The 25,942-nt window shown below is 34.5% G+C and overlaps 1 protein-coding gene across 1 annotated transcript; it reads left to right on the forward strand.

Annotated features, from left to right (window-relative positions):
- Positions 1-25,277, forward strand: ACTR10 (actin related protein 10). The gene is made up of 13 exons (XM_007105224.3): positions 1-200; positions 2,325-2,397; positions 4,307-4,389; positions 5,641-5,749; positions 7,393-7,500; positions 9,833-9,900; positions 10,171-10,250; positions 15,211-15,246; positions 18,789-18,868; positions 18,948-19,021; positions 21,573-21,654; positions 23,123-23,324; positions 24,861-25,277. Exons 1-13 carry the CDS (start codon positions 124-126, stop codon positions 25,040-25,042), a joined length of 1,254 nt encoding a protein of 417 aa, XP_007105286.1. The 5' UTR covers positions 1-123; the 3' UTR covers positions 25,043-25,277.
- Positions 25,278-25,942: the final 665 nt, after the last annotated feature.

The following is a 25,942-nucleotide window of genomic DNA, read 5'->3' on the forward strand; positions in this document are numbered from 1 at the left end:
CGCGAGGCCCCCGCCGTCGCCACCGCCCGCGCGCCGTAGCCCCGGCCCCGCCCCCCAAGAGCCGAGGGTTGTCGGCAGCTGAGGTCTGTTAGCGGCTGTCTGCTTACCGGCTTGTTTACTACCATGCCGCTTTACGAGGGCCTGGGGAGCGGCGGAGAGAAAACGGCGGTCGTGATAGACCTGGGAGAGGCTTTTACCAAGTGAGTGGCCGCGGCGCCAGCTGCCGTCGTCCCGAGGGGAGGGCGGGTAGCCGAGCCCCAGGCCCAGCCCGGGTCCTCGTCGCAGGCTCCAGAGGCGGCTTATTCCGTCTCCACTCTTCCCCCAGGACGTCCGCAAATGACGGCCCTTGTTCTTGCACCGTGGGCGATGCAGATCCCGGGAATCCGGTGGAGCGGTCAGGTTCTGACTCCTAGAGAGGCCCAGGAGGCTTCGGGAAAATTGCCTTCATTGCCGCCCCGGTCGTCACCCCAAACTGAACGGACCCTTTGGGGTCATCTATGCAGGGGATGACACCGATGACCTAGGCCCCGCTTATCTGGCTTTATCTGCTTAGGGAGGTGGCAACCGAACGGTAATGCTTGATGACGACCTCCGTTATTAAGCATTTATTGAAAAGAGATGCTAATTGGTGTTGGAAATTCAAATATGTTTAAGACAGGGCTACTGCTTCCCAAGAGTAGGAAGTCGAATTAGGAAGGTTGAATGCATGAAAAACTGAAACCCTATAGATAATTCTCTAGAGCGTCTTCGTTGCTCCCACCCACCAACTCTTAGATTAGGAAATTTAACATTTTAAAAGGCAACTTGTAAACACTGGAGTAGTGGTTCTCAACCTTTTGGATGGCATAGATCCCTTTGACGACCGAAAGAAAGCCACAAGTACACAAACCTTAAAATATTTGCACACAATTTCAGGGGTTGGTGGACCATCGCAGTGGTCCTTGGACTCCAGATTGAGAGCCCTTGTACTGCGCTCAAGAAAAAGGAACGTTACAGCCAGAATTGCATCTTCTATCTGAAATGGAAACATTTGAAAAAAAGTTTTGTATATCTCTGAACAGTGCGTGACATGTAGTATGTATTTAATAACTATTTGTTGAACAAGTGGTGAAAAGAGCCTATTTAAGAATTGGAGGGAATTCCCTGGCGCTCCAGTGGTTATGACTGCGCATTTTCACGGCCGAGGGCCAGGTTCAATCCCTGGTTGGGGAGCTAAGATCCCACAAGACGCCCAGTGCTGCCAAAGAAAAAAAAAAAAAAACAGGAAAATTGGACTTCAGGTGCTCCAGAATTGGATTAAACATAGTCCTTGGTTCATGATATTCTCTTACTGTTCTAAGAGAGATCCTCCCATAATTATATTTTTTAAATTTATTTTTAAAGGTTTATTTAAATACCATAGTAAGTACCTTGAGGCTGACACCCAAAGATAATTATTTTAGGTATGCTGCGGAAATGAGAAATGGAACTACTATATAGGAGGACGGTTTTTGACAAAGACAACAGGAGGGTGATGAGTTTATGCATCCTGGGGAATTTGAGGAACACTGGTACAAGTCAGGTAAACATGGGGATGTGACTAAAAGAAGATGGAGAGAGCTATTTGGGAATAGGAGAGCAGTACTGAAAACCAGACAGGACAAGAAAAGATAATATTAAGACTAAACTTACATGGCAATCCTTTTTAACATTTTTAGCAAAGTTTTGTTTTACGTGAAACAGAAATGGAAATACTTACTCTAAAAAGGAGAATAATTTTTTAAAAAGGATGAAATGTTTTATGCAATTTAAAAAATGATAGTAGTGAAGACTAACAATATGGGCAGAATCTTATTTTATGAATTCATGATGTGTGAACAGTGTGATTATAATTATGTCACATATGCATAGTTTAAAAACTAGACCAAAGAAAATGTATCAATATGGAAGCTGATATTAGAATGGTGGAATTATGAGTAACATGAATTATAGGCATGAAGTCAGATAATGGAGTACAGATTCAGGACTGTAGAAATGTGTTACCTAAAATTCAAGTAAAATTAAAAACGGAAGAAAAAGTAAATGCGACCCTAAAATAATACACTGGTTTATTTCACTGTCACTAATTTGAAACAATTTTATTTTTTACCTTTAATACATAATTATGAATAGATGGTATTAACTTTTCCTTAGATTTTTTTCCCCTTTGAATACATCAGAGATGTTTCTAGATGTTTTTGTGACCACTGCTTTGAAAAAAATACAGAAAAACTTGTTTCTGTGACAAATATATAAAAAGAATGTTATAATAAGTTGAATTGTTTCAATTTTCTATTTATTTGTAGGTGTGGATTTGCTGGAGAAACTGGTCCAAGATGCATAATTCCTAGTGTGATAAAAAAAGCTGGCATGCCTAAGGTATTTTTTTTTATAACAAATTAGCAAAATAAATGCTGTACTGTAAAATATTTTAAAATGTGACTTTAAATAAGATTGATCAGAACAGTGCTAAATGTATAGCTTAGACTATATTCCAAGAAAACTTTTTTGATTCTTTATTTAGGTTTAATTTTGCATACCATAAAATTCACCTATTTTAAGTGTGCGATTCAGTGATTTTTAGTAAATATATCAAGTCGTGCAGCCATCACCACAGTTCAGTTTTAGAACATTTTTGTCATTCCAGTAAGATCACTAATGCCTGCTTATAGTTAATCCCCAGTCCCCCCCCGAGCCCACCACGGATGTTCTTTGTCTCTATAGATTTGATTTTTCTATTTAATTTATATAAATGAAATTATATAACATTAAGAGAAAGTTTTTGAGCTCAATAAAATAATTGCCTGAGCCTTGTAATGTAATTATAGAATCATTTTATTCTTACCCTGTTCAGAATATGAGCCAGGTCCTCATTTCTTTATCTGTAATTCAAAAGACCTGTGAAAAACACGTTTTTTAAAGGAAAGTCTTGCCAAAGTGAATTTTGCAGAGTAGGAATTGTAGAACAATAGAAAGAATAATTTTACATGCCATAAAATTTGCCTGTTAAAATCAAATACAGATTTTTCTACCATAACTTAATATTTGCATTCCTGAAAAACCTCTCCTTGATAGCAAACAAAAACAGGTTTTGGGGAAAAATAGTTTGGGGTAGATTATTTAAAACCCATGAAACTTTGTAATCCGAGCATTAGCAAAAACAAAAATTAATACCTCAGGAAAAAAATTGGAATAGCTTTGAGTTGCAATTGAGTGTGGCTGGAAGCTCTCTTGGGGATATTTAAAATAAAATGAAATAATTGAAACCGTTCGTCGGTGGGTGCTGAGGCAATGCAGGTATAAAAGTGAGCTCTGAGCCTCTCTGGCTATTGTTAAGGTGGGACCAGGAAGAAATGCAGCCCAATAAAGAGTCTTGAAGGGGTCCACTCTGTTACGGGAGCCCCTGGTACACAGGATCATTTAAACTTTTTAAAAATAGATCTGAAAGAATGCTGATTTGTGTGACTACTGAGTTGATGACTTTCTTTACCTTGATGAAGGTTATAACTCTGCTATCATCATTTCAGCTCCTCTTGCCTAATATGAACTCTACAACCTTCACATTATCTAGACATTATTCCCTTATTTAACAAATATGAGCATATTTGTTTTCATAAAAGCACATATTGGAGCAGGATACAGTAAATGGAGCCCTTGTGATGTGTTAGTGTTGACTTAGCACCCATGGTTTGGTAGTGTTTACTTTAGTGCTAATGGTGCATGTTTTCATTTTTGCCACGCATATTTATGAGCTGTTTACTTTGTTCCTGGCACTGTATCAGTTGAAGGAGGATATATCATAAGCAAGCCGGAAGTAGTTCTTGCCCCATGGAGTTTGTAGTCTAATGGGAAGGTAGACATTTTACAAGTAATTAAGTGGGGTGATACTACAAAAGGAAAAGTGTCAATGCTTTGGGAGTAAATAACAGGGACTGAACCAAGTCTGGAGTATTTGAAGAAGCCTTTGATGCTTTTTAATTGATGCTGCTTTTTATCGGTGATGCCAAAATAATGTTAGATAGAAGAAAAATGTGATGAGCACAGCTCTGTACTTACTGTGGACACAGATTTTTATTCCATAAACCAAAACATTTTGTCATCTTGGACATGCCATTTCTTAAACATTTCTAATTTAAGTGATTAATCTATTTTTGATGTTTGTATCTATTCTCAATACAAATTGCTTTTGACTTATTAACAGAAAATCCATTAGAAAAATAAATAAGCATGTTTTAGTTTGAGATTATTTTATTATTATAAATTAATAAATCATTTTAATTTTTTATAGCCTATCAAAGTTGTACAATATAATATCAATACAGAAGAATTATATTCCTACCTAAAGGAATTCATCCACATACTGTATTTCAGGTAAAATGCAATTGTGTTTTCCACCCCCCAGCTTTTCCTAGTGCCCATCATACTGATATTTGGTTGTATTATTTCTAATGCAAAAAAAAGGTTAATTTCCATTGCCATTTTAACTTTCTTATTTTCAATCTTTTCAAAAATATATTTGAAGACTAGGAAACTAGCAGGCATAAGGAAATATTGAAAATAAGTCAAATGTCCATTAATAAAGGGGATTGGATAATTTGATTATTGTACATCCATATAGTGAAACACTATATTGTCATTTAAAAAGTTCTGTATCTATATGTACTGATACAGAAAGATGTCTTAGATATTCTGATAATTGAAAAAAGCATGTTGCAGAACAACATCTATGGAATGAATATTTCTGTTAAAATATATGCATATACATACACAATAATGAAAATCTATAAACTGCTGTAAGTGAAAGTTTCTGGGTAGTAGAGGTATATGGTATTTTTGTATTTTCCAAGTTATAAGCTTCTATAATATTTGGAGTCTTGTGAGCATATACTACTTTTGTAGCTTAAAAAAAGAAAATATCTTTTTAATGGCTCAAGTCAGTGTTCATAATAGGTTATAGTTTTTGTTTTCTGAGATAAATGAGTTAATAGATGTAAATTTCCTGACACAGTGCATGGCACGTAGTAAGAGGTCAAAAATGTTATCTTTCTCTGGCATATATATTGATATATACCATGGAATACTACTCAGCCATTAAAACCGAAATTTTGCCATTTGCAGCAACATGGATGGATTTGGAGGGCATTATGCTAAGTGAAACAAGTCAGACAGAGACAGACAAACACTATATGATATCACTTCTTTGTGGAATCTAAAAAATACTGCAAACTAGTGAATATAACAAAGAAGAAGCAGACCCACAGATATAGAGAGCAAACTAAGGGCTACCAGGGGCAACATAGGGGTGAGGGAGTGGGAGGCACAAACTACTGGGTGTACGATAGGCTCGGGGCTGTATTGTACAACACAGGGATAGAGCCAATATTTTGTAATAACTGTAAATGGAAAATAACCTTTCAAAATTGAATACAAAATTTAAAAACATTTAAAAATTTTAAAAATGAAAATGTTATCTTTCACGGATAATAAAATGAAGATGTCTTTTTGTTGTAAAACTTCTTAAGTGAAGGTGGTATGATTTCTCTAATCTTAACAAATTGCATTATGTACCAAAATAAATACAAACTTTTATTTACTTTTAAAAACAAAACTATCACTTTTCAGGCATCTGTTGGTGAATCCCAGAGACCGCAGAGTTGTGGTTATTGAGTCGGTATTATGTCCTTCCCACTTCAGAGAGACACTCACTCGTGTTCTTTTCAAGTATTTTGAGGTACCTGTTTTTTATGTTGCTGTTTTTAGTAGGTACTCAAAGCTTAAACTAAAAGGTCCTCATTTTATTTCCTTCATTGGAAAGAGGAATTGGATGACAAAGTAAACTGAATCCTTTACAAATTGACCATTTATTTTCTTTCTTTGTGTGGTTATTTCATGCGTAATAAGCATTTCATCTAATACTTAGATAATTGAAGGTTTCTTTTTATTGCTGTTTCCCTTGTTTGTTTATTTTAGTACAGGTTTTAAGTTTTAGGACTTTTTTCTGAAATTAAGTTATATTCTGTGCTGTGAAGTTAATGATGTTTTTCTTCCAGGTCTTTTCTAGTTTTCATTGTTTAGTTATGCTGACTGTTCTAAATTCTCCAATTCTTTCATTTTAGACTTTAAATTCCCATTAAATGGAGTATTCAAATAATGTCTCCCATAGCGTAAGTGGGCAATGCCCAGGAGTGACTCTTACATCTTGATATTAGTAATATTACTTGTAGCTTTCATTTTATAGGAGTCAAGATTATTTTAAAGACCAAAATTATGACTTAAATGATTACATTTCATAGTAGGCCAGAATCTTTATTATTTAACTTTTTAAAAAAATCTCTGCCTTAGGAATTCAGAGTTTTTCAGCAATTTAGAAGAGTGTATAAAATGTGTATAGTATATAAGAAATTAAGCACATGTAAATGTAATTTTCATACATTCTACTGAACACAAAATATATCAATCACAATGTATTTAGGAGATAAGGGCAGTTAATATTTCTAAGTTATAATTTAGTAAGACAGGCACAGAGAAACAGGTTACATACCCTCCTGTACTTACAGATGTCACTAATTCAGGAATTTGGTTTGCAATAGGGAGAACACAAAACACAGCAGGAAGTCACTTTAGCTCTTACCTGAATAAAATAGATGACTTTCTGTATTTTTACTTGAACTTAGCATTTTAGTTATATTTATGTTAGTATCCTTATCTGATATATAACCAGAATAACCTGCTGTACTTAGATAAAGGAAATATAGCCATTATTTTGTTTGCCACTTGGTTATTATGGACTTCCATATTTTGATTGAATATTTACCTGATATTTGGGATGTCACCAGATCTGGCAAATTTTCACTGAAAAATGTCACTTAGAGCTAAGGATTTTTGTAGTTCTTCAATTTAATTTTAACTGCTATATTATAATATTTTTAGAATATAGTTCATATTGTGAACTTTGTGAATGAGGGCAATCAAGAATTCTTTTTCTCTATTTCTATTTTGATGATAAAGGCATCTCTTTATTTTTTAAATTTAGCATTTTCCTTTGAATGTATGTTTCTGGACCTCTTCTTTTATCCTTTTCAGTTTTCCCTCCAAAAGAGAGAGAACTGAATTAATAAAAATGCTTCATAATTGTCATTTCAGGATGAAAAGACTTAGAGAACTTAAAGAGTGTTTCTATTTATTACAGTGTATTTTGTTTATTGTGTAAATTCAAATAAATCAACTGATTCTTAATTTAGTGCCATAAAATGGTTGAGTAGGTATCATAATTATGAATTTTTTCAAATATATTTGAAATATAAGGGAAACACCTTCAACTACTGACATTCATTCTGGTTTTGTTGTTGTTGTTTTGGATTTGTTGTTTTTTAGGTTCCATCTGTCTTGCTTGCTCCAAGTCATCTAATGGCTCTTCTTACACTTGGGATAAACTCTGCCATGGTCCTGGATTGTGGATATAGGGAAAGCCTGGTGTTACCTGTATCTTTTTTGTAAACCAGCTAATTTTGCAGTTTTTACTCTACTTTAGAATAATTAGGTTTATTACAAATTGTTTTTATTGCATCAAGCTATTTTGGGTTATCATGTACAAATATGACATATGTGGAAAAAATTCACAGGATTGTGAGACTTAAATTTACTTTTTGTAGAAATTGTCATTATGACTTGGTCCCAGTATAAACTCCAGAGATCAGACCTATTACATTCAGTTTTTAAGAGGAACATCAGCTAATTAGGATGTGTCAAAGAAGATGGGTAGGATAGTCAAGTTCTAAGAAAAGATCATATGAAGAATAACTGGAAACAGAAATGAGAAAGTTAGGGACTTCCCTGGCAGTCCAGTGGTTGGGACTTTGCCTTCCAGTGCAGAGGGTGTGGGTTCGATCCCTGTTTGGGGAGCTAAGATCTGACATGCCTCACAGCCAAAAAGCCAAAACATAAAACAGAAGCAATATTGTAACATATTCAATAAAAACTTTAAAAATGGTCCACGTCAAAAAAAAAAAAAGGCAGATATAGATTAGTGGTTTCCAGGGGCTAGAGGGAGTATAGAATAGGGGAATGAAAAATAAATAAATAAAAATTTAAAAATTTAAAAAAATAAATGAGAACATTAAATCAAGAAAAGTTAAAACTTAAATGGCAACGTGAAATCTGCCTTCAAATAGCTGAAGGGCTCACTGTGGAAAAGTAAATAGATTTTTTTTTCTATTTCCTGAGGCTATGATGGGGGCATATGACAGCTAAGCTTCTTTCTAGTTGTATGATTTTGGTCAAGTAGCTTAATCTCTTTTGGGCTTAGTTTCCTCATCTGTAAAATGGGAATTATAATAATTCTGCCTCATAGGGGCATTGTGTGACTTGAGTGAGATAATGTATGTGAAATATTTAGCATAAGACCTAGCACATAAATTGCACAGCAAATGCTGTAGTTTTTATATCATTTGCCAATAGGAAGAACTCCCTAGTAATTTAAGCTGTTCCATAATGAAATTACTGACTATAAACTGGTCCATTCCCCATCATTAGAAGAATTTAAGTAGAGTATAGGTAAACATCTCTTAGAAATGTTACAGTAGACATTTGCTACATTTGAAAAGGAGTTTGAAGTACATAAATGCAAGACTCTTGCAATTTTGAGACCTATGTGTGTATTTATTAGAAGAAGTACTCATGGGAAGGAAATCAAGAATCATTAGCTCCTAAAGAACTAAATTAGGCAATAGCTTTTTTAAATATAAAGTATTTTGTGTGTTAGTCTCATAACAGCCCTGCAACAAAAGTATTATTCTCTTCATTATATGAATAAGATGATTGAAAGTTGAGATGGTAGTTGACCCAAGTTAATAGAAGTGTATAGCCAAGATATAAACCCATGTTTGTCTCCAAAGCCAGTGCTAACAATATACTTTTTTCTTTTTCATAAATAATGTACTTATGAAACATTAGCAAAAACAATATGTAAAATAAGGTAGCAAACCCACAGTACAGTATTGTCCACTGTCCTCTCAGCTCTGATAGAAATAGTGTGAGACATATGTAATTTAAAATTTTTCTAAGAGCTACAAATTTTAAAAGTTCAAATGAAAGAGATGAAATTAGTGTATTTTATTTAGCACAATGTATTTAAAATACTATCATTTCAATATATAGTCAATATAATAAATTATAATGAGATATTTTACAGATTTTTTTTTTTATTACTAAGTTTTCTGTGTTTGCTGTGGAGGTTATTCTTACAGCACATCTCAGTTCGGACCAGCCATATTTCAAGTGCTCAATAGCCACATGTGGTCAGTGGCTACATTGTTGGACACCCAAGCTCTAACAAATGAATTCTGTGTGTGTGTGTGTGTGTGTGTGTGTGTGTGTGTGTGTGTGTGTGTGTGTGTGTGTGTGTGTATGTATATGTTTAACTGTTTTCTTTGGAGAAGGAAAAAGACTGATTTTTCTGTAACTCTTTTTTTTTTTTTTTTTTTTTTGCGGTACACGGGCCTCTCACTGTTCTGGCCTCTCCCGTTGCGGAGCACAGGCTCCGGACGCGTGGGCCCAGCGGCCATGGCTCACGGGCCGAGCTGCTCCGTGGCATGTGGGATCCTCCCGGACCGGGGCACAAACCCGTGTCCCCTGCACCGGCAGGCAGACTCCTAACCACTGCGCCACCAGGGAAGCCCCTCTGTAACTCTTTTTAAAAAAAGAAATAAGAATTTGCCAGCCAAGCTGATTTAGAACAATAATGCAGAGATGAGGAAAATACTGAGGGAAACACATTTTACCTCCTAAAATAGTAATACCCTTGACTACCTTATAGATATATGAAGGAATCCCAGTACTAAATTGTTGGGGAGCACTCCCCCTAGGAGGAAAAGCTCTTCACAAGTAAGTTTCTTGGCATTTAGCACATTTGCTTCACCTGTGCCAAAAAATTGCAAATTTTTTTCACAGTGATCAATAGAGGACTTGTAATATGGACATTTAATGTTATTTATTCCATTCTTTACTAGCCTTGAGTATATTCATCTTTTAAGGGTAAAACCACTTTTATTTAAAGCATCATGATTTGTTATGAGGTAAAAGTATTAAATAAGAAAAGGATATCAGTTGCATTATTGTAATTCCAGTAACTTTTTTTTTTTTTTTAATCTTCAGGGAGTTGGAAACTCAAATATTGGAACAATGTACTGTTGACACAGGTGCTGCTAAAGAACAGAGCCTTCCATCTGTGATAGGTAAAATCATTATAAACTTTGAGTGGTTTACATTCCCTTTTCGTTCAACTCATTTCCCCCCCCCATTGCAGAGCTATTCTCTTTTTCTCACATCACTCTGATGACATGGCTCCAATTATAAGGTCATCATTGAGCTGTTAATCACCAAATCCAGTAGTTGAATTTTATTCATTCTTTCCAGAACTTTTGACATTATGGATTATCATATACTCCTTTTAAAAAAATTTTATTGAAGTATAGTTGAATTACAATGTTGTTAATTTCTGCTGCATAGCAAAGTGACTCAGTTATACATATATATACTTTTTTCATATTTTCCATTATGGTTTATCACAGGATATTGAATGTAGTTCCCTGTGCTATACAGTACGACCTTGTTGTTTATCCATCCTATATATAATAGTTTGCATCTGGATTATCATATACTCTTGATACTATCTCTTCCCTTGGCTTTCAGGACTTTTCTTCCTTTATGGTTTTCTCTTATTTCTCCAAGTATTCCTTCTTAATTTCCTCTGCTCTTGCTTTCTCTGCTGATATTCTTCTAGGGATATATTTTTTGTTCCTTTTTTTCCTCCTACTGTCTTTTTAAAAGTGATCTCATGTGTTCCCATAACTTCAGCTACATCAGTATGCTGTTGATTCTTAAGTGTATCACTGGGCCCAACCCTTCTTCTAAACTTCATATTCATATTTCCAATTGATTATTAGATATAAACTAGGCATCCCTCTCGGCACCTCAAACTTAAGACTTCCAGAAGTAAATACATTATCTCTTTCCCTAAATTCATTTTAACAAATCATGGTTAGATGAAGATAATATCTTACTGAGCTCACATTTTAGATAACTGGCAGTTTATCAGTCCTTTCAATTCTCCCTCAGAAATCTCTTTTTCATTTCTTTTTTTCTGTCCTCCACAACACAGAACATCTGAAAACAAAGACATCAACTAGGCCCTCATTGCTTCTTGCTTGGATTATTACAGGAGCCTACTTTTTGGACTCATTTAGTCTATTTCACACTGTTGGCAGGAATAACTTTCACAAAATTAATCTGATTACATTGCTCTTTTGCTTGAGAATTTTTGCTGGCCCCCACAGGTTAAAATCCAAATTATCTGTTTGATATGCATGTTTCTTCACAATCCGACTTTATTCTACCTCTTAGCTTTAACTACTAAACTCAACCCTTTGCACCTTATTTCAGCTACAGTAAATTTCATACATCTTCCTGGCACCATTGTTCTTCGACAACCCTGTGCCTTCATTTATACTATTTCTTTACCTGGGATGTTTTTCTTTACCTATTTGGGTTACAGTACGACCTTGTTGTTTATCCATCCTATATATAATAGTTTGCATCTGGATTATCATATACTCTTGATACTATCTCTTCCCTTGGCTTTCAGGACTTTTCTTCCTTTATGGTTTTCTCTTATTTCTCCAAGTATTCCTTCTTAATTTCCTCTGCTCTTGCTTTCTCTGCTGATATTCTTCTAGGGATATATTTTTTGTTCCTTTTTTTCCTCCTACTGTCTTTTTAAAAGTGATCTCATGTGTTCCCATAACTTCAGCTACATCAGTATGCTGTTGATTCTTAAGTGTATCACTGGGCCCAACCCTTCTTCTAAACTTCATATTCATATTTCCAATTGATTATTAGATATAAACTAGGCATCCCTCTCGGCACCTCAAACTTAAGACTTCCAGAAGTAAATACATTATCTCTTTCCCTAAATTCATTTTAACAAATCATGGTTAGATGAAGATAATATCTTACTGAGCTCACATTTTAGATAACTGGCAGTTTATCAGTCCTTTCAATTCTCCCTCAGAAATCTCTTTTTCATTTCTTTTTTTCTGTCCTCCACAACACAGAACATCTGAAAACAAAGACATCAACTAGGCCCTCATTGCTTCTTGCTTGGATTATTACAGGAGCCTACTTTTTGGACTCATTTAGTCTATTTCACACTGTTGGCAGGAATAACTTTCACAAAATTAATCTGATTACATTGCTCTTTTGCTTGAGAATTTTTGCTGGCCCCCACAGGTTAAAATCCAAATTATCTGTTTGATATGCATGTTTCTTCACAATCCGACTTTATTCTACCTCTTAGCTTTAACTACTAAACTCAACCCTTTGCACCTTATTTCAGCTACAGTAAATTTCATACATCTTCCTGGCACCATTGTTCTTCGACAACCCTGTGCCTTCATTTATACTATTTCTTTACCTGGGATGTTTTTCTTTACCTATTTGGGTTTTTGATCCCCCTACATGACTCAACTGAAAGGTCATCGTAATTGTGAAACCTTCCTCATTTTCCCTAAGCAGAATAAATTGCTCCCCTCTCTGTTACACCCTCAGCAGTATTTATTATAGTACATATAACATCCTCATTTACCTGATAACTCTTTCCCTCAATAGACTTTGAGAATCCCTGTCTTATTTATTTTTCAAGTGCCTGGGCACTGAATAAATGTTGGAAAGAGAAAGGTGGGTTGTTGGGACATTCTTCCTTGCATATATTGTTTTCCTGTTGTTCTTTAGGTAGTTAAGATAATAGCACATTCTTCATTCTGTAGATCAGATTATTATTTTTCTCTTCCAGATAAACTTTCTTACCTTTTTAGTATATCATGATGACAGTTAGTTAATAAAAGATATCCAAAGATAATAAGTTTAGTGTAGCATCCCAAGTTTGTTTTCCTTTTTTTTTTTTTTTTTTTTGTGGCCACGCCACAGCATGCGGGATCTTAGTTCCCTGACCAGGGATCAAACCCATGCCCCCTGCAATGGAAGCACAGAGTCTTAACCACTGGACCGCCAGGGAAGTCTCCCAGATGTTTTTAATAAAGCTCTTCACTAAAACTATGACATTTCCTTAAAATTCTAAACTGTATGTTCTTGGACACCCCTTTCTTTAACCAACTGTCTTGGACTCTGATTCTAACCTTTCCCTCTCATACGCCCCAAAAATCTTGAGTCTGCAATCCTAATAATTGAGGAATTAAATCATATCACTGTTTGCTGAAGGATCCACTTAGGAGGATCAGAAATGCAAATGTATTTTAAATATCTCTTGTCGAGGTCCTTAGCAAAGATTAGATATAAGTCTTACATATACTGGGATATCCTTAAGTGAACTTTGAATGAGCCTCTTTCATTTTGTATTTAGAACCTAGTTCAAAAAAGAATGAATATACTACCTTAAAACTTACAAAGACTAACCTAAGTACCTTGATTTGAAAAGTGTACAGTTGAAAAGTAAATTATATATAAAATATACTTCTTATTCTCCTAAATTAGCTGAAATTTAAATATGATTTTTCAAAGCCAGAGCCAGTGAATGCCTCTTATTTCTACTCCTCATTTGCAAAGTTTAAATGGCTGTGATTATTCCCTAAAATTGAAAAGCCACTTCCCAAAGCACCATCTATGCCCAGCTAAAATAAGCCCTTTATTTTGAAGCCTGCCTTCCATGTTGCCCAAAGAAAACTGTTTTTCATATTACCAAATGTCTCTGGCACATGTTGGAATTTATTTGAATATTCCTAGAGAGAGTTTAGCACATGTGAAAAGTTATGGTTTTTAGCACTTATTCTTAAATTTGTAGGTTCTTATAATCTAGTTACATTTCTCTTATCTATTCATAGCCAGGTTTAAATCATTTTGGAAATCTTTATCCCCCTGTGAGATAAATTTGAACATTTAACAATAGGAGTCTTCAAACTTTTTGATCACACACTGGTCGCATCAGTAAAATAATTTTGAGCATGTACCTGCAACACATATTTATGTCTATATTTATTTATAAACTATATGTGTATCATTATTACTGTATTACAAAACACAAAGGTAAGAATTTGGAAAGGACAATACAATAAAGGTAAAATAATAATTCTCAAGTCATACTTACTAATGGTAAATTTTTTTTGCTCCCTCTCAGAAAAGCAATGTGATTAAATATTGTTTATTATTTTTTTAAAGGTTATGGCTTAACATTTTGAAAGTGTGGTTTTAACTTTATCTTAATTCTTAGTTTCAGTAGCTGTCATAACATAAAGATGTAGCTAACAAGATACGTAGCTCCAGATGGAAGAAGTGCCTGATTACCCTTATTAAATCATGATTCCTTTTGTAGCTATAAATTTCTGTCTTCATTGATATAAATAATTTGTTCTTACAGATCAATCAGAGTATTTTTACATACTTAACAATGAGTTAAAAATTCTGAGTTTAGAAGATTCTAAACTTAGAAAACTTTGTTTCTGAGTCTGACTTGGAAAACTAGATTTATTGGCAACAAAATCACATAACAGTGGTAACATATGCAAATATTATCTTCTAAAGTCTTCCTGTATTATATAGGTTTCTTTGAATAGGTACTTTCTCACTCATTTTTTAAAATATCACGTTTACCTTGAAAAAAATTAAAAGTCTGTGTGTGATCCTTTTTACAAATATGTATTAGGTTAGCATGTCACTGATAGTCATTTATTATCACAGAAAAGATAAGCAAATTTGAAGCTTCACTTTTTGTAAAAGAAAAGTAAATAGCTCATGTTTAAGCCCTACCATTTCTTCTAAGTACTTTAACACAGATAACCAGCAAATCTTTTTATGGTAGAAAATATTTTCTTGGTCAATTCCTATCTACTGCCAATTATTCTATGATATTTTTAAGGTCTTATTTTTATCAAATTTATGAGTATTAGTGACATTCTTCAGCACCTTGTGCACATCTGGCTTCAACTTCCGTGCTTTGGCTTGGCTTCGAATGCTGAAGTTTCTTCCCTAAAAGCAAAGTTGATTTTTTTATTTGGCTTTTAAAAAATTATGGTACTTTTAATATTTTTTAGGTTATTGAAATGGAAAATGGAAATGTGAATGCAATTTTACAGACTGTTTCTGCTTATAAAGTTCTGTAGTTCTAAATAAAAATTTCTGTTTTAGGTTCAATTCCAGAAGGTATCTTGGAGGACATTAAAGGTAAACTAAGTTCCCATTTTTGTCCCCTTCATCATTAAGTATTCATTTGGAGGGCAAGTGTTTCTAAGTATTTACACAGATATAAAATATATTAAATTCATAGTGTAATATCCTAAAAATATTTAAAATTTAGGCTATGGAATAACGTAAATAAAATTTTGGTTTTTCTTCAGATTTATGGAAGCTTTGGATATTACTTTTTTTTTTTTTTTGGCCACACCATGCGGCTTGCGAGATCTTAATTCCCTGACCAGGAATTGAACCCAGGCCTTCGGCAGTGAAGTACAGAGTCCTAACCACTCGACCACCAGAGAATTCCCTTTTGGCATTACTTTTGATGTATTATTGAAGAAACTTCTCAATGATAGAGTATAGAGAGTTACTAGGGAATTAGTAGTTTTTACAGTATGAATTAACAGTTACATTGCTTATGAAAGCCACTGATTTTATGTTGTTTAGCATTTTTTTAAACTCTAGTATTTTAAAGGTCATTTTTATAAGGTCAGTCATTTTACTGACTTCAGTAATTCTACATTTGGGTAAAGTATATTAGATTCACTTTAATAAGATATATTACTTCTCTCTTTGCTAGAGTGTATTTTTATGATAATGTTTAAATTGAGCTTTCTGGTATTTCGATTCACTAAAAGGAAAAGCAGTTAAACTATAATCTAATGTTCTTCATTATTGAAAGTGTCATGTAAAATTAGTACTCTAGAATATTTAATAGAGAATTAGACAATATTGGATTTTAGAGTTAAATGGGACCTGGAGATAATCTGGTACAATTGGGTCCCTGAAATATTAAATGATTTGTTCAGTGTCACACAATAGGTAGGGTTAGACCTAGGGCTGCAAATGGATCTTGTTCTTCATTATATTGCTTACTTACGTTGTATAATTACCTAAAATCTCTTCAGTTATTATGACATTTTAGTCATTTGTACACGCTTATTGCAAAAGCTCAAATAAAACAGAAATATCTCAAGTGAAATAAATAGTTTCCCTTTTGTTCTTCCAGTCCTATCCCCCATGATGTAACAGTTGATAATTCCTTGGAATGTTTCTTTCCACATAGCTTCCATCTTGTGAAAAGATGTTTAACTTTCCCATCACCCAGGGAAACATCAGATTGGCAAAAATTTGAAAGATAGACATTTAGTATTCATGAGATTATGGGAAAATTAATATATTGCTATTAGTAAGAATTGAAAACTAACCTTTTTGGAAAGCATTCTGGCATACATATAAAAATTGAAAAGTGTGCATCCTATCTAAGAGGGTATGTTGAATGAAGTTTGGTGACTTCATAATAAGGAATATCATATAGCTTTTATTTATTTGTTTTTTAAAATATTTATTTATTTAATTGTTGGCTGCGTCGGGTCTTAGTTGCGGCACACAGGATCTTTTGTTACAGCGCGTGGGTTCTCTCTAGTTGTGGTGCACAGGCTTAGTTGCCCCTGCTTTGCAAGGTGGATTCTTAACCACTGGACCACCAGGGAAGTCCCACCATATAGCTTTTTAAAAGGAGGAGCTAGATGTATTGATTTGGAAGGATATCCATAATATATTAAGGGAAAAAGCATGTTGCTGAATAGTATGTACAGTAGGAACCCATTTCTATTAAAAACAAATATGCAATACGTACACATACTCTGGCACGCTCATTTATATTAGTTACTTATGTAGTACCTACATTTTTTTCAATTATTTTAAAATCCTTAAGTGTAATTTATCTGTTCTTGGATTTTTTTTTTTTTTTTTGCGGTACACGGGCCTCTCACTGTTGTGGCCTCTCCCGTTGCGGAGCACAGGCTCCAGACGTGCAGGCTCAGCGGCCATGGCTCACGGGCCCAGCCGCTCCGCGGCATGTGGGATCTTCCCGGACCGGGGCACAAACCCGTGTCCCCTGCATCGGCAGGCGGACTCTCAACCACTGCGCTACCAGGGAAGCCCTGTTTTTGGATTTTTAATTCAGTGAATTTGGTTTCCTTAAAGAAGAACACCTTCATATGCCAAGTATGTAAGATGTTGAAGTCTAAGTATTTACATTGCTTAGTTATGAGGACTTAATTTATAAAATATGTAAGTAACTTGAGCATGTAGCTTACTGTCTAGCATATTAGCATATTGTAAACTCTTTTTTTTTTAAATTGAAGTATAGTTGATTTACACTGTCTCAGGGTACAGCAAACTGATTCAGTTATATATATTCTTTTTTTTTTTTTGGCCGTGCCATGCGGTCTATGGGATCTTAGTTTCCCGACCAGGGATCAAACCCATGCATTGGGAGCACAGAGTGTTAACCACTGGACTTCCAGGGAAGTCCCCAGTTATATATATTCTTTTTCAGAATCTTTTCCATTATAGGTTATTACAAGATTTTATTGAATATAGTTTCCTGCGCTATACAGTTCTTGGCATATTGTAGATTCTTAAATATATTTTGAATTAGTAAACAGAATTTTGTATAATATCTAAGTTTATGTCAGCATGTTTTGCAAGTCATTAACCAAATCATTAGATTTCTTGCTCTCAACGTCAATTTTTTAAAATTAATTAATATATTTATTTTATTTATTTGGCTGTGTTGGGTCTTCATTGCTGCGCATGGGCTTTCTCTATTTGCGGCGAATGGGGGCTACTCTTCGTTTCAGTGCACTGGCTTCTCATTGCAGTGCCTTCTCTTGTTGTGGAGCACGGGCTCTAGGTGCACGGGCTTCAGTAGTTGTGGCACGTGGACTCTAGAGTGCAGGCTCAGTAGTTGTGGTGCGCGGGCTTAGTTGCTCCGTGGCATGTGGGATCTTCCCGGACCAGGGCTGGAACCCATGTCCCCTGCAATGGCAGGCGGATTCTTAACCACTGAGCCACCAGGGAAGTCCCTCAACATCAATTTTGTCTCTACTTGAAAAAATTTTTTATTCCTTACCTATTTCTGAAAATAATTTGCACCCACTTATTATAAAAGGTACTTTGCAACAGAAATAATCTTTAAAAGAATAAATGTTCAAAGTGAAAAAAAAGAAGATATAGTGTGCAAGAGGGAGAAAATAATCATGCCAGAAAACCCTAAACTAAGGAGTGTTACTGTAACTAAGACCAAAATTTAGCTTTGTGTTCTGACCAACCAACATTTTAAAAAAAGAATAGGATAGATAAATAAGATTAGACATAAATCAATCTGGTTCAAAGAGATATGCTGTTCAATTAGAATGGCTACATTTTCATGATGCTAAAATTTATTTTTATTATGGTACTCTTTATACAAGGAATATCAAAGAACATAAGTTTCCTCAAATGTGGTTTTTTTTTTTTTTTTAATGTGGCTTTGTGGAAGACAAACATGGAACATGTCTTATGATTCCTCAGTGAATGAAAAGTTTTTTGTATGTGTATAAATTGTCATAAGCTAACTAAAGACGGAGATAGTTTATAAAATCGGAAGGAACAGATGATTAACATGGCCACTTGAATAGAATTGTTTTAACTGGGACATTGATTCAATCACAAACCATAACAATGTCTCCTTTTCTTTTAAGTGCGCACTTGCTTTGTTAGTGATCTGAAGCGTGGACTAAAAATCCAAGCAGCAAAATTTAATATTGATGGGACTACTGAGGTAAGCTAAAAATAAATGTATATTCTTTTTTTCAGAGGTTGTAATTTGTATACTTATGCTTATGATACTTAAATTTCAGCGTCCCTCACCACCCCCAAATGTTGACTACCCATTAGATGGAGAGAAGATTTTACATGTCCTTGGATCAATCAGGTTAGACCTTAATTTTTATGAGCAAAATAATGAACTAAAATAAATTTTTGGCCTTAATATTTGTATAAGCCTTTAGTATTGTTGATTTAATAATTATGTGTTTTTCATTAAGCCTCATCATTCATGATTATTTTTATTATTCAACTTTTTAATGTTTTAAAACTTAAAAAAAATTTTTTTTCTGTTCTTCAAAGTAATTCAGAATCAACCTTTCTTTGAGATTGGGAATAAAGTATGATACTTTAAAACAGGATTCATCAAACATTTTCTGTAAAGGACCAAATGGTAAATACCTTAGGATTGGTGGGCCATATGGTCTCTGTTGCAGCTACTCAGCTCTGCAGTTGGAGTGCAGAATCAGCCATAGGCAATGTGTAAATGAGTGAGCATGACTTGTATTCCAATAAAACTTTATTTACAAAAACAGACAGTGGGCTGGATTTGGCTTGCAGGCCATAGTTTGCTGACTCCTGCTTTAAAACATTGTCTTGTTAGAAAGAATGCATTCTTCCAAATATACTAAATCTTTAGGACCAGTTAGTAATTCACCTTTTTAGTATTAATTATTCGGTCTGATGATGCAATATAAGTTGTCAAGGACTTACATGATTATATTGGTAACAATGTAATTTTTGTTTATACCCAAGCTATATAAAATTTGTATTATAAAAGTTTCATCTGTAAAATATTAGATCAGAATATGCACAGAATTATATAAATATAGAAGATCCTGTTAGATTTTGAGATAATTAACATACAGGTTGAGATACTAGAAGGATGAACATAAATATACAGATGTTGAAGATAGTAGGTTGGGGAAACAAAAAAGTGAGAATGTAACACTTATTGGTAGTAAGTTTTTATCGTTTTACCTTTTATTTAAGTTATATTCACTAATTTACTATGTAAAAATTTCTCCTGATTGTTTAGTGGAGCCCAGAATAAGAGAAGAAGAAAATAACTGTTATTTTCTACCGTAATATTTCATTGCTTAAGTGATAATTATTAAATTATGTCATTTCAATATCAAATTAACTGACAAAGATTTGGAAAAAGAACACTGATGCTTTGTGAGTATTTAGCTCAACTGGTAGAAGCAAAAGTACGCAGGCATAGAGGCAAGTGGCTAACTAACTATGAGTGAGTGAGTGTTCAGCATACTGTAGACCTCAGTATACTGTACTAACGAAATCGACATTTAGGAAGTAGGTTGAATATCAGGAAGAGAATTTTATGTTTTGAAAAAGATTCAAAAATCTTTAAAGTAATATGCATAGTATGGTCCCAGTTTTATTTTAAAAGATATTATATGTATATTTATATGTATAGCTTTATATTGCATTGGCTAGGGTTCAGTTTGGTTACCTGTTATACAAACCTGAAAATAGTGGCTTCAACAATATAGAATTTGTCTATCATTTAAAAGAAGTTCAGAGGTAGATAGTCCAAGGATGGTATGATAACTGCTACCAGTGACCCAAGCTTCCTTCCACCTATCATCTTTGAGGTGTAGCCCTTGTCCTTGGGGTCCAGGGTGGTTGGTCGAGTTAGCTACCCCATCCGTGTTTCAAGGACGCAATCCTAGGAAGGAAAAGAGAAGAATGCTTCCTCTCCTTTTAAAGGAGACTTTCTAGCAGTCCCACATACTGCTTTTGCCTCCATCTCATTGTCTGGTACTTAGCTACATCTAGCTGCAAGGGAGGCTGATAAATACACTGTTTCAACTGGGGAGGGGCATTGTATCCAGCTTATAGGAGTTTTATCTTTTTTTTATTTTCAAATAATTACAGATTCACAGGAAGTTGCTAAGATAATATAGAGAGGTCCCATGTACTCTTCACCCAGTTTCTCCCAATGGATACATCTTATGTAACTATAGTACAATATCAAAACCAGTAAATTGACATTGGTGCAATGTGTATATATTGTTCTGTGTAATTGTATCACATGTAGATTTCCATAATCAGCACCACCACAATCAAGATATAGAACTATTCCATCACAACGAAGATCTTCCTTGTGCTACCAAAAATAACCCTAATAGTTCTATATCTTTTAATTTGAAAATGAACAGGCACATGAATATTTTATTAGGCAACTAGCCATCTTTGCCATGTATTGTTTTTAAAAACAAAGAAATACTTTGGGCTGGGTGGGGGAGGGTCTTGTTTGGTTTTAAATCTGTTGTATCACTATTGATCTGCTTGTTGAATTCTACCAACTATTACAGAATTCCGCTCCTTTTCTGTTATTAGGTTTAAGGTGGACAAAATATTTGTAAATCTATACATAATAATAGTTATAGCTAGTACTTAGGGAGTACCTCCTATGTGCCAGGCACTGTTCTGTTAACTCATTGAATCTCTATCGCAACACCTGTGAGGCAAGTGCTATTATTTTTTCATTTACAAATGCAAACACCTTATGTTTTAACCATTACTCTACATTAATATAGTACTGGTACCTAAAAATATGTCAGTAGAACTAATGGTATGTACTATGTCATATTATGTGATGCCAACAAAACACTCTCTGTTTTTAATCTCATTAGAGATTCGGTTGTGGAAATCCTTTTTGAACAAGATAATGAAGAGAAATCAGTTGCCACTTTAATATTGGATTCCCTTATGCAGGTACTTTTATTTTGTAAAAGGTTTCAATTTATGAATACAGCCCTTTATAGAGAAATTTTAAAAATCATATTGTCTGTATTTTTAATTTTAGCCATTAGTTACATTTTTTAGCTTTTATGTGAAGTTTTATAGTTAATGAGTTTTACTTTGGCACTTATATATGGTACCCACAACATTTCAAACCCGGGGTAATATGTTCTATAGACACATCATGCATTTTTTCCATGACAACGATAACAGATTTTTATTTTGTACCTAGTATGGCTTGTAGTTTCTTCAGATGCAGGTTTGTGTAGTATTAAGTTTTTCATTCCACAAGGTATATGTCTCTTTTGTTTAATGACTGTGGGACCATAGAACTCCTGTAAAATACTATCACTTTGGGAGATATTGTCTACCTCTATGGCTCTACTTGGGGACTTTATGAAAAACATAACGTCATCGAGGGACTGTAACATTCCTGATGCTTAGAGAGAACTGATGTGGAAACATAATTTTTCTAAGAATGTTATCTTCCCACTCGATAACTGGCTCTGGATATAGTGGATATAGTACCTTAGAAAAATTAGGTTTCCACGTGTTTTCCTTACTAAAAAAGAAACGAAAAGTTATTTCTTCTCATGTTCTTTGCTCAGCTCAGTCATTCTACCCTGAAAATGAGAATACTCCCATATTACTACTAAATTCCCTGTGGAATTTAAAAGTCTACACTATTAGCTTTTTAAATCTTTAAGGATTTATATAAGTACATGGTAATATTATCATGGGGTTTATTTGCCACCTGAAAAACTCTTGTTAAAGAAACCTTGCTGTGGCCCTTTTTGGGGGGCAGGATGAATTAGGAGATTGGGATTGACATATATACACTAATATTATAAAATAGATAACTAATAAGAACCTGCTGTATAGCACAGGGAACTCCACTTCGCTGTACAGCAGAAACTAACACAACATTGTACAACAATTATACCGCAATTAAAAAAACAGAAAAAAAAGAAAAGGGCTTCCCTGGTGGCACAGTGGTTAAGGATCCTCCTGCCAATGCAGGGCACATGGGTTCAAGCCCTGGTCCGGGAAGATCCCACATGCTGTGGAGCAACTAAGCCAATGCGTCACAACTACTGAGCCTGCGTGCCACAACTACTGAAGCCCACGCGCCTAGAGCCCGTGCTCCGCAGCAAGAGAAGCCACTGCAATGAGAAGACCACACGCTGCAATGATGAGTAGCCCCCGCTCACCACGACTAGAGAAAGCCCACACACAGCAGCGAGGACCCAATGCAGCCAAAGATAGATAGATAGGTAGATAAATAAATAGATTAATTAATTAATTAATTAATTTTAAAAAAGAAACCTTGCTGTGGCCCTTTTTTGTAATACAAATGATCACCTAATAATCTGTATACTTTCTTAAATTCAATCAAGCATTATTTATAGTTAATTCTTTTTTTCTTTCTCTTTAATAACAGTGCCCAATAGACACTAGGAAGCAACTAGCAGAAAATTTGGTGGTCATAGGTGGCACGTCTATGTTGCCAGGATTCCTTCACAGACTACTTGCAGAAATAAGGTATTTGGTAGAAAAACCAAAATATAAAAAAACACTTGGCACCAAGACATTCCGAATTCATACTCCACCTGCAAAGGCTAATTGTGTAGCCTGGTTGGGAGGTAAGAATTTCTTTTTTTTTCTTTTTTGTTTTTTGTTTTTGTTTTTGTTTTGTCCATACCACGTGGCTTGCGGGATCTTAGTTCCCCGACCAGGGATCGAATCCAGGCACCCCAGCAGTGGAAGTGTGGAGTCCTAACCACTGGACTGCCAGGGAATTCCCAAGAATTTCACTTTTAAAAATAATGATTATATAGTAATTGGTTCCTGAATGACATTACTAATGGTTATATTAGAATAGATGATTCATTGTTCGAAATTGTGTACTTAGTTTTTTGTTTGTTTGTTTTTGCGGTACGCGGGCCTCTCACTGTTGTGGTCTCTCCCATTGCGGAGCACACGCTCCGGACGCGCAGGCTCAGTGGCTATGGCTCACGGGCCCAGCTGCTCTGCGGCATGTGGGATCTTCCCAGACCGGGGCACGAACCCGTGTCCCCTGCATTGGCAGGCGGACTCTCAACCACTGCGCCACCAGGGAAGCCCGAAATTGTGTACTTAGTAAACTTATAGAACTATTAAATAATTTTCTTTGAACATTTACTTTTCCTTAAATTATTAGTTTTCAGAATTATATACTTATTTCCCTTATCATTTGCACTTCTATTTTTTTTCAGTGAACTCTGTCCAATTAAAGTCATCCCGCATAATGATAGTGATAGCTATGCATTTATTTTAATTGTGCTACCATTGCTTAAAACACTTGTTTTAATTCCTTACAAAGCTAATTTGTGAGCCGTATATGAAAACTGATCTCTTTATTTTATAATTACACTATATTTTGTGACTGAGTTTATTGAATGTTTTAGGAAATGATAGTTTTATTAGTTTTATTGAAATACGGAAATAGCCTAATAAAGAGACTACATTGAAGAGAGAACAATCATGGATGTGTATATTTGTGTAAGTTCTGATATGTGTCTTATGATGCAGTTACAGCTCATAGGTATCAGGATCATTTAGAGAGGAAAACCAAGTCTTGAGATTTTAAATTGATATGTATTATATTTTTTGTAAAGTAGAATTTGGTCAAAATGTAATTTTGATCTAGGAAGAATGGATTTAGTCACAAAGTTATTTTTTTGAAACTGCCTTGTGGGTCTTTATAAGGTCTTCAGCATAGACTCTTAGGATATTATGGTTGGCTTATTGAGTTTTGCACTGCTGTTTTTTTACTAACATAATCTTAGAGTGCGGCAAAGAAAACTAAGATTATTATTTATTGTGTTTATACAGAGTTGAAAATATTTTCCACCTTACTCTACCTCACTCTACCTGCATTTAAACACAGTAATACTTATCATTTTCACTATAATCTAGTTTAGGCCATTTAAGTTATTTTCAACACAGGAGTTATGGCTACCCTGTTTTTCAAAATATAGGATATAGAACAACTAACCGGAATTAATTTGAAGACTGTGAATATGCATTACTGAATTTTACCTATTCTCTCTTGTCATATAATGAAGTGGATGTATGTGTACATAAAATTTTCCAGTAAAAGTTTTCGTATCAGCTACAAAATTATGTTTACCACACAGGAGCTATTTTTGGAGCACTGCAAGACATACTTGGGAGCCGTTCAGTCTCAAAGGAATATTATAACCAGACAGGCCGTATACCTGATTGGTGTTCTCTTAATAACCCACCTTTGGAAATGATGTTTGATGTCGGGAAGACTCAACCACCTCTGATGAAGAGAGCATTTTCCACTGAGAAGTGAAAGTTTGATTAAAATTCAACTTTGCTTCATTTCAAATATCTCATCAATTATAAGCAAACTGTACAAAGTATATAGGATGGTGTTAGAGATGACTTTAGTAGAAGTGAAAGCGTTTCTGTAATTATACTTCACATTAGTATTTAATCATTTTGCCTTTGGTGTAATGGTAGAATGGTAGCTGATGCTTATTGAAATTAGTTGTATTTATATCAATAAAATAGAGTAAAGCAGTTAATTTTGGAAGTTTGTTACATAGTTCATTTTTCAAAACCCGTGTCCCCTGCATTGGCAGGCGGACTCTCAACCACTGCGCCACCAGGGAAGCCCGAAATTGTGTACTTAGTAAACTTATAGAACTATTAAATAATTTTCTTTGAACATTTACTTTTCCTTAAATTATTAGTTTTCAGAATTATATACTTATTTCCCTTATCATTTGCACTTCTATTTTTTTTCAGTGAACTCTGTCCAATTAAAGTCATCCCGCATAATGATAGTGATAGCTATGCATTTATTTTAATTGTGCTACCATTGCTTAAAACACTTGTTTTAATTCCTTACAAAGCTAATTTGTGAGCCGTATATGAAAACTGATCTCTTTATTTTATAATTACACTATATTTTGTGACTGAGTTTATTGAATGTTTTAGGAAATGATAGTTTTATTAGTTTTATTGAAATACGGAAATAGCCTAATAAAGAGACTACATTGAAGAGAGAACAATCATGGATGTGTATATTTGTGTAAGTTCTGATATGTGTCTTATGATGCAGTTACAGCTCATAGGTATCAGGATCATTTAGAGAGGAAAACCAAGTCTTGAGATTTTAAATTGATATGTATTATATTTTTTGTAAAGTAGAATTTGGTCAAAATGTAATTTTGATCTAGGAAGAATG

Source organism: Physeter macrocephalus, chromosome 11 (assembly GCF_002837175.3).
Source record: "Physeter macrocephalus isolate SW-GA chromosome 11, ASM283717v5, whole genome shotgun sequence".
NCBI lineage: Eukaryota > Metazoa > Chordata > Mammalia > Artiodactyla > Physeteridae > Physeter > Physeter macrocephalus.